We start from the raw sequence: 14,720 nt of genomic DNA, 5'->3' as shown, positions 1-14,720 counted from the left end.
CAGAATGAGGTGATTCGGCATATTGAATCTGCTTCACCATTCCATCATGGATGAATAATTATCTCTCTCAACCCCATTCTCCTGCCTTCATCTTGTAACCTTTGACGTTCTGACTAATGAGAACCTATCAAACTCTGCTTTTAATGGTTGTGGCAGTGAATTCCACAGATTCACCACCATTTTGTGTGAAGCATGAGTGAAGCTGTCTTCACTATCTCACCATCTCTCCTCAGGTGGGATGGGGTCCATACTCTACAATAACAACAGAAAAAGTATGTGTGGCTTCAATCGTACTGACCTTTGTTCTCTCTGGCCAGCTTGTCAGCAGTGTCCCAGTGCTCGTAGCTCCTGAGGATGTTGTTGGTGATGTTGACGTGACTGGCTGCCATGTGGTGGATCCGTTGTGGTATGCTGATGGTTGCTGACGGTGACGACCCACTGGTGCTGGTGCTGCTCCCGTGAGACCCGACCGAACTGACGGGTGACGGACTGGGTGATAATGGGGAGGCAGTTCCTGTGGTTCTGTGTGCAGAAAAACACAAAAACAGACCCTAGGCTTAGAACACCCACCAGGAGAAGCCAAGAATCTCAAAACTTTGCACTTTGTTGTTTATTCGCACTGAACTTTTTTTGGTAGCTTTCACAATTCATTCTGCATGGTTATTGTTTTACCTTGTTCTACCTCAGTGAATTGTGTAATGATCTGTTCTGTATGAACAGTATGTAAGACAAGCTTTTCACCGCACCTTGATACACGTGACAAAAAGAAATCAATATCAACTACAAGCCGCGTCTTACCGCACACAATGATACACTAAGCACTTCCTCGGTAAAGCAACTAGCATAGTCAACTGCCCCTCCCTCTCAGAACATCTTCTCTTCTCCCCCCCTACCGCCCACCCCCCCAATCAGGCAGAAGATGCGAAAACTCGAAAACACACATCACCAGGCTCGAGGACAACTTCTATCCCACTGTTACAAGACTTTTAAATGGATTTATTGTATAAGATAGACTCTTGACTTCCCAAGCAGATTCAGAATCAATCTACCTTGTCAATGCGCGTGCACCTTATTGTCTGTAGCTGTAACAATTTGTCCTGCATTCTGTTATTGGTTTTCTCTTTATGTACCATCATAATGTACTGGTGTACTGAGATGACCTCTATGGACGGTGTACAAAACATGTACCTCAGTACCATGGCAATAACCACTCAGTTACCAATACGGTTAAGTCAGAAGGAGACAAATGAGTCATTCCTTATATGTTTTGTTGACCAGAATTGCTATCTCTCAAGTAAATGCTAACTCTTGATAGAGAAAATTCAGACAAAGGATGTCTGATAGACTGCTTCTCTTCCCTCAAATACAGCCTCACCTGCCGAGCGTTCTGAAATTCTTACTTTCCTCCACTTACTGCATATAGATAGCTGGGAGGAGAAAATCTTTCAGCTTTTTATCAGGAGAAGCTGCTGAGATTTTGATAAACATTTGCAGTTGCTGCTTAAGAATATTTACATAGATCTAGAGAATCAATTGCTCTATTAAATAGATTTATCAAAAATAAACCGTTTATTAAAAAATAAGCAGTTTATATTCTAATTTGTTCTTTCTTATGAAAAATTTCCAGAGTTTATGTTTAATGTACAGCATATCTTGAAATTCAGCTACAGATTGGCAAGTATGATGTTGCCGCCTCTCTGAAACTTGGCTAAAGGACGGCTGCCAATGGGAGCTGAACGTCCAAGGATATACGGTGTATCAGAAAGATAGGTTAGTGAGTAGAGGGGGTGGTGTGGCCCTGTGTATAAGAAATATTAAATCATTAGAAAGGGATGACATAGGATCAGAAGATGTAGAGTCTCTATGGGTTGAGTTAAGAAATGGCAAGAGTAAAAGGACCCTAATGGCAGTTGTATACAGGCTTCCAAATAGCAGCCAGCATGTGGATTACAAGTTACAGCAGGAGATAGAAAAGGCGTGTCAGAAGGGCAATGTCATGATAATTATTGGGGATTTTAACATGTGAAGTGGATAGGGAAAACCAGGCCAGTACTGGACCTCAAGATAAAGAATTTATAGAATGTCTAATTAGAACAGCTTGTTGTCGATCCCATAAGGGATCGGCTGTGCTGGATTGGGTATTGTGCAATGATCTGGAGGTGATAAGAGAGCTTAAGGTTAAGGAACCATTAGGGAACAGTGATCACAATATGATCCAGTTCACTTTGAAACTTGAGAAGGAGAAACTAAATTCCAATGTGTCAGTATTTCAGTGGAATAAAGGAAATTACAATGGCATGAGAGGGGAACTGACCAAGGTTGACTGGAAAGGGACACTAACAGGAAGGACAGCAGGGCAGCAATGGCTGGAGTTTCTGCGAAAAATGAGGGAAGCACAAGATATATTCCAAATAAGAAGAAACTTTCGAATGGAAGAAGGACAGTACAGTGGCTGACAAGTGAAGTCAGAGCCAAAAGTAAAAGCATAAGAGAGGACATACAGGGAAGTCAACATTAGTGGAAAGATAGAGGATTGGGAAGCTTTTAAAAAAATTGCAGAAGGAAACTAAGAAGGTCATTAGTAAGTAAAAGATGAATTATGAAAGGCAGCTGGCGACTAATATCAAAGAAGATACTAAAAGTTTTTTAAGTATATAAAGGGTAAAAGAGAGTTGAGGGTAGATATAGGACCAATAGAAAATGACGCTGGAGATATTGTACTGAGAGACGGAAAGATGGCAGAGGAGCCAAATGAGTATTTTGCATCAGTCTTCACAGTGGAAGACACCTGCAGTATACCGGACATTCAAGAGTGTCAGGGAAGTGAAGTTTGTGCAGTGAAAATTACGACTGAGAAGGTGATCAGGAAGCTTAATGGTCTAAGGGTGAAGAAATCTCCTGGACCTGACGGAATGCACCCTCGGGTTCTGAAGGAAGTAGCTGGAGAGACTGCAGAGGCATTAACAATGATCTTTCAAGAATTGATAGATTCTAGCATTTTACTGGATGTCTGGAAAATTGCAAATGTTATTCTGCTATTTAAGCAGGGTGGGAGGCAGCAGAAAGGAAACTATAGACCTGTTAGCCTGACATCAGTGGTTGGGAAGCTGTTGGAATCAATTGTTAGGGATGAAATTACAGAATGTCTGGAGGCACATGACAAGATAGGCCAAAGCCAGCATGGTTTCCTGAAAGGAAAATCCTGTCTGACAAACTTTCTGCAATTTTTTTGAGGAAGTTACAAGTAGGGTAGACAAAAGAGATTCAGTAGATGTGGTGTGCTTGGATTTACAGAAGGCCTTTGACGAGGTGCCGCACATGAGGCTGCTTAGCAAGATAAGAGCCCATGGAATTACAGGGGAGTTACTAGCATGAGTGGAGCATTAGCTGATCAGCAGAAAACAGAGAGTGGGAGTAAAGGGATCCTATTCTGGCTGGCTGCCGGTTACCAGTGGAGCTCCACAGGATCGGTGTTGGGACCACTGCTTTTATGATGTTCGTCAATGATTTGGACTACGGTATTAATGGATTTGTGGCTAAATTTGCCAATGATACAAAGATAGCTGGAGGAGTGGGTAGTGTTGAGGAAACAGAGAGCCTGCAGAGAGACTTAGATAGTTTAGGGAATGGGCAAAGGAGAGGGTTCAGAGAAGATTCACGAGAATGATTCCAGGAATGAAAGGGTTACCGCATGAGGAACGTCTGGCAGCTCTTGGGCTGTATTCCCTGGAGTTCAGGAAAATGGGGGGATCTCAGAGAAACATTCCGAATGTTAAAAGACCTGAATAGATTAGATATGGCAAAGTTATTTCACATGGTAGGGGAATCTAGGACAAGGGGGCATGACTTCAGGATTGAAGGATGTCCGTTTAGAACTGAGATGCAGAGAAATTACTTTAGTTAGAGGGTGGTAAATCTGTGGAATTTGTTGCCACGAGTAGCTGTGGAGGCCAAGTCATTGGTGCATTTAAGGCAGAGATAGATAGGCTCTTGGTTAGCCAGGTAATCAAAGGGTATGGGAAGAAGGCAGGGGAGTGGGAATGACTGGAAGAATTGAATCAGCCCATGATTGAATGGCGGAGCAGACATGATGGGCCAATGGCCTGTTTTTCTGCTCCTATATCTTATGGTCTTCTATTTTTCTTGTGAATACTGATTAATTTATACTTTTGGATTGGGGTATAGAATTGTTACTATTCATGTATTTTTCTCGTAGTTTAATTTTCCTATGCTTGCTCGTATGTTTATAAAATTCCCTGTATAGATGTAATTTTTCAGTGAATTACATAACCAGAAGACAAATCTCAGTACTGTCAACGTTTTGGGCCGAAACCCTTCGTGGGTCAAAACGTCGACTGTGCTTCTTCCTATAGATGCTACCTGGCCTGCTGCATTCCACCAGCATTTCCAGCATCTGCACATCTCCTCGTGTTTGCGAGACAAATCTCAGGGTTGTTTATGGTATACAGTATATACTTTGATAATACAGGTACAGAGCTGTGCAGAAGTCTTTGGCACATGTAATAAAAATCTGTAAAGTGACAATGTTTTCAAATTAATGAAATGAGAAGTTTTTAAATATCAAAAAAATACTATAAAGAGCAGTAAACATTTAAAAAAACTAAATCAAACCAATATTTGGCTTGACCACCCTTTGCCTTTAAAACTGCTTCAATTCTCTTAGGTACTCTGTTGTGCAGTTTTATAAAAAAAAATCAGCTGATAGCTTGTTCCAAGCATCTTGGAGAACTTGCCACAGTTCATCTGCAGACTTTGGCTGTCTCACTTGCTCCTGTCTTGCCAGGTAATCCTAGACAGCCTCAATGATGTTAAAATCAGGGCTCTTTGGAGGCCATACCATATGAAGCCATATTAAAAAAATCAAGTACACAAGAGATACTGCAGATGCAATACACACAATATGTCGGAGGAGCTCAGCAGGTCGGGCAGCATCTACGAATGGGAATAAACAGTCGACATTCTGGGCTGAGACACTTCATCAGCACTGACATCACGAGTGTCCAAGACTTACGCACAGTACGGTCCTTCGAATTTTTACCTTGAACTTTGAATTTTCCAGTAATTACAGGACAATTGCTTCTGTATTTTTCTAAAAAAAAATCTTAGTTTTCTATAACAGGTGTCATGCAACTTGAATCTGGCTATTGTATAGGTTTACTGTTATCATTGGAAAAATCTGCTCAGAGTGAGATATGACCATGACTACTTGTTAGTCTGGTTTTTCCTTTCTTTTTTCGACACTTCTTCTGTTTTTTTCTTTGCTCTTGTAATACTTAATAAAAGTGATGAGAAGCAACCAGTCTATGCCTCATTCTTGACTTCCAGAGAACCTTTGGATCACAAAAACATCAAAATCCAACAATGCTGGGTCCTGTGATACTGATGCAAGTACGTTTTTCATTGTATTTATATGCACCTGTGCATATGACAATAAATTTGCCTTTGACTCTGCTTGCTGCACGAGGATTCTGACAGAGAGAAGCAAGCCTGGTCACATGGACTCACAATATGATGGAAGTGTATATCAGCAATCAACTTCTTTCCTGACTTTCAGAAGTCAAGTCCAAAGTGGAAGAGGTGCAAGAGCACAGGATAATTTTCCGTTCCACTGGATTTTAGTGGACTGTTTATTGTGAGTTCGTCTGCCTCTGAATTACTGTCTGGTAACAATGGGGTTGTTAGACACACTGGCAGTGGCCCAGCATTTAACTCTGAGGTCTGATGGGCCGGCTGGGACAGTCCCACCATCTGTCAGACCCATCCATTGCCATGTGCTGGAGAATTAGAACAAACTATCTGCCCAAAGTGATCAGTAACAGAACCAAAGGCCACTGTGGGGGAAAAAAAAAACTTTTCTTGTGTCCTGAATAGAGTCATAAGAGTCAGAGAGCACTACAGCATTGAAACAAGCCCTTTGGCCTATCTAGTCCATACGAACCCAAATCCTACCTACCTGCATGTGGACCATATCACTCCAAACCTCTCCTACCCATGTACCAACGAATCTAAACTTTCCTTGAATGAACCCACATCCACCACTCTGGCTGGCAGCTCATTCCACACTCACACCACCCTCTGAGTGTAGAAGTACAGGTGAGCCAGGATAGTAAGTTGTGGCTCAGCAGTGTGCTGATACTTGTGGCCTGCCTGCAACACGCCCTTGGACTGTGTTGTTCAGTGACCTATTTCGCTGTATATTTCAATGTTTTGAAGTACACGTGACAAGAAATTCTCATCTTAAATAACACACTCAAAATGGTGGATGAACACAGCAGCTATGGAGAGGAACAAAGAACTGACATTTCAGGCCGAGACCACTTTGGTGATCACCTGCAGTGGGAGTTCTTCCCAGTAAAGAAGGTCTCTATTCTTGGCTCAGTTAACACCAGAGATATAAGGATACGGATTCCTTTCTCTCTGAGAGAACTTACCACGCATAAATCGGACACTTTGGTTTCTACATTACACTATTAAATGGAGAAGTACTTTATTGTCTACAAAGCACTTTGGTGGAGCCTCTGCTCATGAAAAAGGCTACAGAAATATTAGTCTTTCTTCTGTAATGTGTCCCAGGAAACACAACATATGTTTCCCTGTCATTAATATCACAGGCAAACAAATCTGTCCAAAGAAAGAAGTTGCTTAGTTAAGCAGTTCTGAGCATGAGCAGATGTTGTGATGTCACTGGCATTGAACTGCTGACCTTGTAAATCCCAGGGTCAGAGCCAAGATACAAAACTTGGAGAAAGTTGAATGCCTGGCTCAAATCCAGCTTGTTTATCGCCCTGAAAACTCTCAGTGTAATTAAGAGACAAGCAGCAATATAGAAGGAAGCAGATGTTGAACCTGTAGGCAGGCCCTGTGTTCATTATGACAGTGAGCTGCCTTCATAATCAATACACCAAACACTTTGCAGGCACTCAAGAGGAGTTTGATTAACACCGTGATGCACGGTTTTATTGCACAAATCAATCAAGAGTTCTGTTATTTTATTCATAATAATTACACTCAGCCCTTCCTTATTCGTTCTGACAGGAGACAGGGATAAATGTTGTACTGGAAAGCACTCCAAGCAGATAAAATCCAGCTGAAATCTCTGTCATAATCACAAACAACCAGCATTGTAAATGTGACTGCTATTTGCCAATCAACCGTGACTTTGATTGCTTTTAAACCAGATCTTAACATCTATCAATGAAATATTCATCAGCCCTTCAGTAAACGTAAACATTGCGACTTGAAGTCTAAAGGTCGATATTAAATTGAAAGATGGCAACATGGGAGGGAAGTAAATCACTTTAACTGTTGACAATTTGCCTTTATTGGGAGCTGGCTGTGTAGAGCGAGGTTATATGAAGTCCCTGGACAGGAGGGAACACAATGAAATGATTGTATGTTAAATATAAAACAATAGTGACTACTTCTGTGCTTACAACTTGATTGTTGATAGGAAGTCAAGCTCATACCTCGCAACCTGCTGAAATAACAGCCCCTGAAACTGACACCACCCGCCTGGTGCAATGATAACACAGAACATAAAACATTACAGCCCACTACAGGCCCTTCGGCCCTCAATGTTGTGCCAACTTTTTAACCTACTCTGGGATCAATCTAACCCTTCTCTCCTACATAACCCTCCATTTTTCTATCATCCTTTTGCCTATCTAAGAGTTCCTTATATGCCCCTAATATTGTTGCCTCAACCACCAACCCTAACAGGGCGTTCCATGCATTCACCGCTCACTGTGTAAAAAACTTAACTCCGACATCTTCCCTATATTTTCCTCCAATCACCTTAAAATTATGCTCATTTGCGTTAGCCATTTTCCCCTAGGGAAAATAAAATTATCTGGCGATCCTGTTAATCTATGCCTCTTATCCTGTACACCTCTGCCAAGTTGGATCTCATCCTCCTTCACTCCAAAGAGAATAGCCCTAGCACACTCAATCTGTCTTCATAAGACATGTAATGTAATCCAGGTAACAGCCTGGCAAATCCCCTCCGTGCTCTCTCTAAATCTTCTACATCCTTCCTATAATGACATGACCAGACTTGAGCACAATATTCCAAGTGTGGTTTAACCAGGGTTTTATAGAACTGCAACATTATCTCCTGGCTCCTGAACTCAAGCCTTACCCCACCCCCCGCCCGTGCCAATGGTGGCTTCTCCTGTTGCCGCAATGTTGGATGAGCCATGGCATTTGCAAAAATAGGATCTTCTGTTAACTTCTCCATTGATTTTTGTGAGGCTGTTGAATTTGGATATTGATTACCCATTCAAGCTGACAGTGGAATTTAGCTATACTAATTGATAGCCAAATAGTACACTTTGATCATTATTAATAACTTCCAATCATCCACAATTGCCCAGAGTATCATTCCCTCAAGTAGTAAATTATTTTAGCTGTTAAAATGTGTCAGCCTTTTCCAAAGACGTATGGGTTAGCAGGTTAATTGGTCACATGGGTGTAATTGGGCAGTGCAGGCTCGATGGGCTAGAGGAGCCCATTACCTGCATCTCTAAATAACAAAATATATCTTCGCTGCTGTTGGTGTTATACTTCACAGTAAAGAGGGTTACCTAAGTTTACAGTGGGATCTAGACCAACATGAAGTAGGCCAGAGAATGGAAGATGGAAATTAATTTGAATGGGTTCACGGTGTTGCACTTTGATAAGTTCAACCAGGCCCCAGTTAATTATAGGGCCTTGGGAAGTGTTCTAGAACACAGGGGCCTCAGGCTAGTGGTACATCAAGTTATAGAGCTCCACGGCACAGAAATAAGCACTTCAGCCTGGTTTTCTGCCTAGTCACATCTACCTGCAATTGGCTGATAGCTCCCCCACCATTACCCACCCCTCTTATCCAAGTACCTATCCAAATTTCTCTTGAATGTTACAATCAAGCCTGCATCCACCATTTCCACTTGCAACTCATTTCACACTTGCACCACTCTCTGAGTGAAGTAGGTCCCCCTCAGATTCCCCTTGAATACTTTACCCTTCATCTTAAACCTACTGTACGACCTCGCATTCTACTCCCACCCAAAATGAGGGAAGAAGTCAAAATTCACCTTCTCTGTAATCCCTCCTCCATAATCTTATATACCTCAAAAAGATTTTCTTTCATTTTTCTATGCTCCAGGAAATAAAGTCCTAACCTTTTCAACCAACTGGTGGGGTGGAGATACATCTCTACCAAAGGAGGTGCAGGGCACTCCTTCCCTCCACTAGCCTGTAGGTCACCCTTGGACAAGCTGTAGCACCTGCTTAGCCCTCCAGTCAGGGTTACTTGAAGCCATACAAGATAAAGTAAAAATACAGTCTACAAAAAATATAATGCAGTCCTGGACCCTGAGCGACATGTCCTGCAGAATGATGCTGCGTGGATGATCTCCTCAGCAGTCTGCAGATGAACACACATGTGCAGTTCACCTTACCCTACACTGAGCGAACACTGGAGAGCAGCACTGATGGGAGGGGCCTGCTCCCAATCCAGCATGAATGCCGCGCCGTAGCGCCTCCGACTTTTCCTCTCCTGGGCGGCTGCAACAGGCGAGCCCGCGGCATGAGGCCTAGTTCGTGCTGTAACCGAGGGCACGCAGCTTTCCAACTGTTGGTCTCACCAATAAAGCAGTGAATTGGACTTGCAACATTCTACATTACCAATGTTCAACAGGGTCTTGTGATGACAATGAGAACATCCAAGACAATTCTCTCTATTTATTCAATTCTCTGATTTATGCAATTCTCTCTCTCTCTTCTTTACCTATTTATTTCTTTGTTTCACAGCTCATGCCTTTGATGCAGAAGGGAAAGAGGGAGAAGAGGGGAGCGGTAGTGATAGGGGACTCTATACTCAGAGGAACAGACAGGAGATTCTGCGGATGTGAACGGGACACCCAGATGGCATGTTACCTCCCAGGGGCCAGCGGCAGGGACATCTCTGCTCACATCCATAGCATTTTGGAGAGGACAGGTGAGCAGCTGTATGTCTTGGTACATATTGGTACCAATGACATAGGAAGGGAAAGCAATGAGGTCCTGAAGAGAGAGTTTAGAGAGCTAGGCAGAAAGCTGAGAAGCAAGACCTCCAGGAAGTAATTTCTGGATTGCTGCCTGCACCACGCGCCAGTGAGGATAAAAACAGGATGGCCTGGCAGATAAATGTCTGGCTGAGAAGCTGGTGCAAGGGGCAGGGCTTCAGGTTGTACGATCATTGGGATCTCTTCTGAGGGAGGTATGACCTGTTCCAAAGTGATGGGGTGCACCTGACCCCAAGGGTGACCAATATTCTTGGGGGACAGGTTTGTTAGAGCTGTTTGGGAGGGTTTAAACTAATTTGGCTGGGGGGTGGGAACCAGAGTGAAGGGACTCAGGATAGGAGGATGGTAAAAAAGTAAAGATAGCCTGCAGTCAGACTGTCAGGAAGAGCAGGCAGATTATAGGACAAAATTGCAGCCAGCAGGGTGAGTATCAGTGCATTAGAGATGCAGAATCAAAAAGGGTAACAAATAAGTTTTATATCTCAATCCATGGAGTATAAGGGATAAGGTGGATGATCTTGTTGCACTTTTACAGATATGATGTTGGGTATGATGTTGTCGCCATCACAATGGCTGAATCATGGCTGAAGGATGGTTGCAGTTGGGAGCTGAATGCCCAAGGTGATGCATTGTATCAGAGGGATAGTAAGGTTGGCACAGGGGTTAGCTTGACTCTGCTGGTAAAGAATGGCATCAAATCTTTAGAAAACTGCGACCTAGGATTGGAAAACATTGAAATCTTGTGGGAGTTAAGAACCTGCAAGGGTAAAAGGACCTTGATGGCAGTTATCTACCGGCCTCCAAATGGGAGCCGGGATGTGGACTACAGATTACAATGGGAAATAGAAAAGGCGTGTCAAAAGGGCTATGTTGTGATAGTCATGGGACATGCAGGTAGATTGAGAAAATCAGGTTGGTAATGGATCTCAGGAGAGTGAATTTGTTGAATGCCTACGAGAGGGCTTTTTAGAGTAGTTTGTCCATAAGGCCATACTAAGGGATCTGCTATAATAGACTGAGTGCTATTCAATGAACCGAGGCAATTAGGAAGTTTACGGTAAAAAAAACCCTTAGGAGGCAGCGATCACAATATGATTTTCAACTAGAAATTTGATAAGGAGTAAGTCTGACATATCAGTATTTCAGTGGGGTAAATGAAATTACAGTGGGATGAGAGAGAAGTTGGACAAAGTAAATTGGAAGGAGATGCTGGCAGAGATGACATCAGCGTAGCAATGGCTTGAGTCTCTGGGGAAAATGAGGAAGATGCAGGAGAGTTGTATTCCATAAACAAACAAATACTCAAATGGCAAAATAGTACAAACGTGGCTGACAAGTGAAATCAAAGATAATGTAAAAGCAAAAGAGAGGGCTGACAACAAAGCAAAAATTAGCAGGAAGATAGAGGGTTGGAAAGCTTTTTAAAATCTACAGAACACAGCTAAAAGAATCATTAGGAGGGAAAAGATGAAATATGAAAGCAAGCTAGCAAAGAATATCAAGGTGGATAGAAAAAGTTTTTCAAGTATACAAAAACTAAAGGAGTGATGAGAGTTGATATGGAACCACAAAAAAATGAGGCTGGAGAAATAATAACATGGGATAAGGAGCTGGTAGATGAACTAAATGAGTATCTTGATCAGCCTTTACTGTGGAAGACACTAGCAATGTGCCTAGTGTTAAAGGGTGTGAGGGAAGATAAGTGAGGACAGTTAGAATTAAAGGGAGAAGGTGCAGAAAAAGCTGAAAAATCCAAAGGTACGAAAGGATCAGATGAACTGCACCCTAGTGTTCTAAAAGAGGTAGCAGTAGAGATTGTTGAGGCATTAGTAATGATCTTTCAAGAATCATTCGACTCTGGCATTGTTTATGAGGACTGGAAAATTGCAAATGTCACTCCACTCATTAAGAAAGGAGGAAGGCAGCAGAAAAGAAATTACAGACCACTCAGCCTGACCTCAGTGGTTGGGAAGATGTCGGAGTCAATTGTTAAGGATGAGGTTGGTAACACAGTACAAGATAGGACAAAGTCAGTGTGGTTTCCATGAGAGAAAATCTTGCCTGACAAACCTGTTGGAATTCTTTGAGATGATTACAAGTAGGATAAAAAAAGGGGATGCAGTGAATGTTGTAAACTCGGATTTTCAGAATGGCTTTTGACAAGGTGTCGCACATGAGGCTGCTTATCAAGTTAAGAGCCCGTGGTATTACAGGAATGTTACTGGCATGGTTAGAGCATTGGTTGATTGGTAAGAGGGAGTGAGTGGGAATAAAAGGATCCTATTCTGGATGGTTGCCAGTGATTAGTGGTGTTCCACAGGGTTCGGAGATGGGACCGCTTCTTTTTATGCTGTATATCAATGATTTAGATGATAGAATAGATGGCTTTATTGCCAACTGTGCAGATGATATGAAGACTGGTGGATGGGAGAAGTAGTGTTAAGGAAATGGGAAGGCTACAGAAGGATTTAGACAGATTAGGAGAATGGGCAAGAAAGTGGCAACTGAAATATAATGTAGGAAAATGCATATAACCATATAACAATTACAGCACGGAAACAGGCTATCTCGGCCCTTCTAGTTCGCACCAAACGCTTTCTCTCACCTAGTCCCACTGGCCCGCACTCAGCCCACAACCCTCCATTCTTTTCCTGTCCATATACCTATCCAATTTTACTTTAAATGACAATACCGAACCTGCCTCTACCACTTCTACTGGAAGCTCGTTCCACACAGCTACCACTCTCTGAGTAAAGAAATTCCCCCTTGTGTTACCCCTAAACTTTTGCCCCCTAACTCTCAACTCATGTCCTCTTGTTTGAATCTCCCCTACTCTCAATGGAAAAAGCCTATCCACATCAACTCTATCTATTCCCCTCATAATTTGAAATACCTCTATCAAGTCCCCCCTCAGCCTTCTACGCTCCAAAGAATAAAGACTTGACTTGAGCAACCTTTCCCTGTAACTTAGGTGCTGAAACCCAGGTAACATTCTAGTAAATCTTCTCTGTACTCTCTCTATTTTGTTGACATCTTTCCTATAATTCGGTGACCAGACCAGTGCATGGTCATGCACTTCGGTAGAATCAAAAAATATGCAGAATAATTTGTAAATGGGGAGAACATTCAAAAATCTGAGATGCAAAGGGACTTTGGAGTCCTTGTGCAGAACACTCTAAAGATTAACTTGCAGGTTGTGTCAGTGGGGAGGATGGCAAATGCAATGTTAGCATTAATTTCAAGAGTTCTCGAATATAAGAGCAGGGATGTGATGCTGAGGCTTATAAGGCACTGGTGAGGCCTAACTTGAATATTGTGAACAGTTTTGGGCTCCATGTCTAAGGAAAGTTGTGCTGGCATTGGAGAGGATTCAGAACAGGTTCACAAAGATGATTCCGAGAATGAAAAGATTATCAATCCAAGATGGTGGTGCGACACAGCTTGCAGCAGCCACTCCGGAACTGATTATCTGTTATTTGTGAACTGGGGTGCCGTGCGCAATCATAATCGATTGAAAATGGATGTGGAAACACGGAGAAACATCGGAAAATTCCAGGAAGACCTTCTTCGTTGCTGCTGCTGCTGTGAGGTCCGGGACTCTGCTGGGAAGAACAGGCCCCCAGTCCTCGGGGTCGCATTGCCGATGGCCGTTGGCCGGGCCGTCTTAATACGCTCAGCAGAGGATGGTGCTCGGAGAAGCTGTGCCGGAGGGGATGGTCGTCGGCTCGGAGGTTCGACGGACTCGGAGTCCTTTTGATGGACTCAGGTTGCTTTTGGTGTGTGCTGCGTCTGCGAGGCTGAGTCAGGCGGCGCCTTGGAAGTCCATAGCGGGGGTATTCCCTTCTGCCGCCGGCGTGGGATGGCGAGTCTGTCGGGACCCTGGGGACTTGTGGAAACTGGTGATTTCTTTTGAACTTACAGTCCTTTAGCATCTTGGACTATTTTTACTGTGCCCATAGTCTGTTTTTTTTTAAATCAATTATGCTATTGTTTGCACTGTTGTAACTATATGTTGTAATTATGTGGTTTTGTGCAGGTCTTGTAGCTTTAGTTTTTGGTCTTGTTTTTATCTGGTGGATTTGGAGCTCCTTTCTGGGGAATGTGCTAGACGGTAGCGTGATATTAATATGCAGCAGCCTCTCCGGACTCTGGATTGGGGATTGCCAAACGTTACGTGGATTTTCTGGTGTAGTCTGTTTTGTCATATGCTTTTGTGATATCATTCTGGGGGAACGTTGTCTCATTTTTTTAACAGCATTGTATTTGTGGTTTCTAAATGACAATAAACTGAATCTGAATCTGAATCTGATATGAGGAACTTTTGATGGCTCTGGGCCTCTATTCATTGGATTTTAGAAGGATGGAGGGTGGGGATCTCCTTGAAACCTTTTGAATGTTGAGAGGCTAGACAGAGTAGATATGGAAAGGATGTTTGCCATGTTGGGGTAGTATTGGACAGCCTCATGATAAAGGAGTGTCCATTTAAAACAGAGATGTGGAGAAATTCCTTTAGCCAGAGGGTGGTGAATTTGTGGAATTTGTTCCCACAGGCAGTTGTGGAGGCCAGGTCATTGGTAGAATTAAGGTGGAGATAGATGGGTTCTTGACTGCCCATGGCAGCAAAGGTTATGGGGAGAAGACCGGGTAGTTGGC

General features: G+C 42.9%; 1 protein-coding gene across 5 annotated transcripts in view; it reads right to left on the bottom strand.

Annotated features, from left to right (window-relative positions):
- Positions 1–14,720, bottom strand: part of aff2 (AF4/FMR2 family, member 2) — a 685,599-nt gene that overhangs the window by 12,310 nt on the left and 658,569 nt on the right. For all 5 annotated transcript variants that reach the window (XM_073057781.1, XM_073057783.1, XM_073057782.1 and 2 more), the window contains one exon: positions 299–522. In XM_073057781.1, coding sequence (XP_072913882.1) covers positions 299–522 — 224 coding nt within the window. The remainder of the gene's footprint in view (positions 1–298; positions 523–14,720) is intronic.

This window comes from Hemitrygon akajei, chromosome 10 (assembly GCF_048418815.1).
Source record: "Hemitrygon akajei chromosome 10, sHemAka1.3, whole genome shotgun sequence".
Lineage (NCBI taxonomy): Eukaryota > Metazoa > Chordata > Chondrichthyes > Myliobatiformes > Dasyatidae > Hemitrygon > Hemitrygon akajei.
The sequence above is the reverse complement of the archived record's forward strand: the minus strand, read 5'-3'. Positions and strand labels throughout refer to the sequence as shown.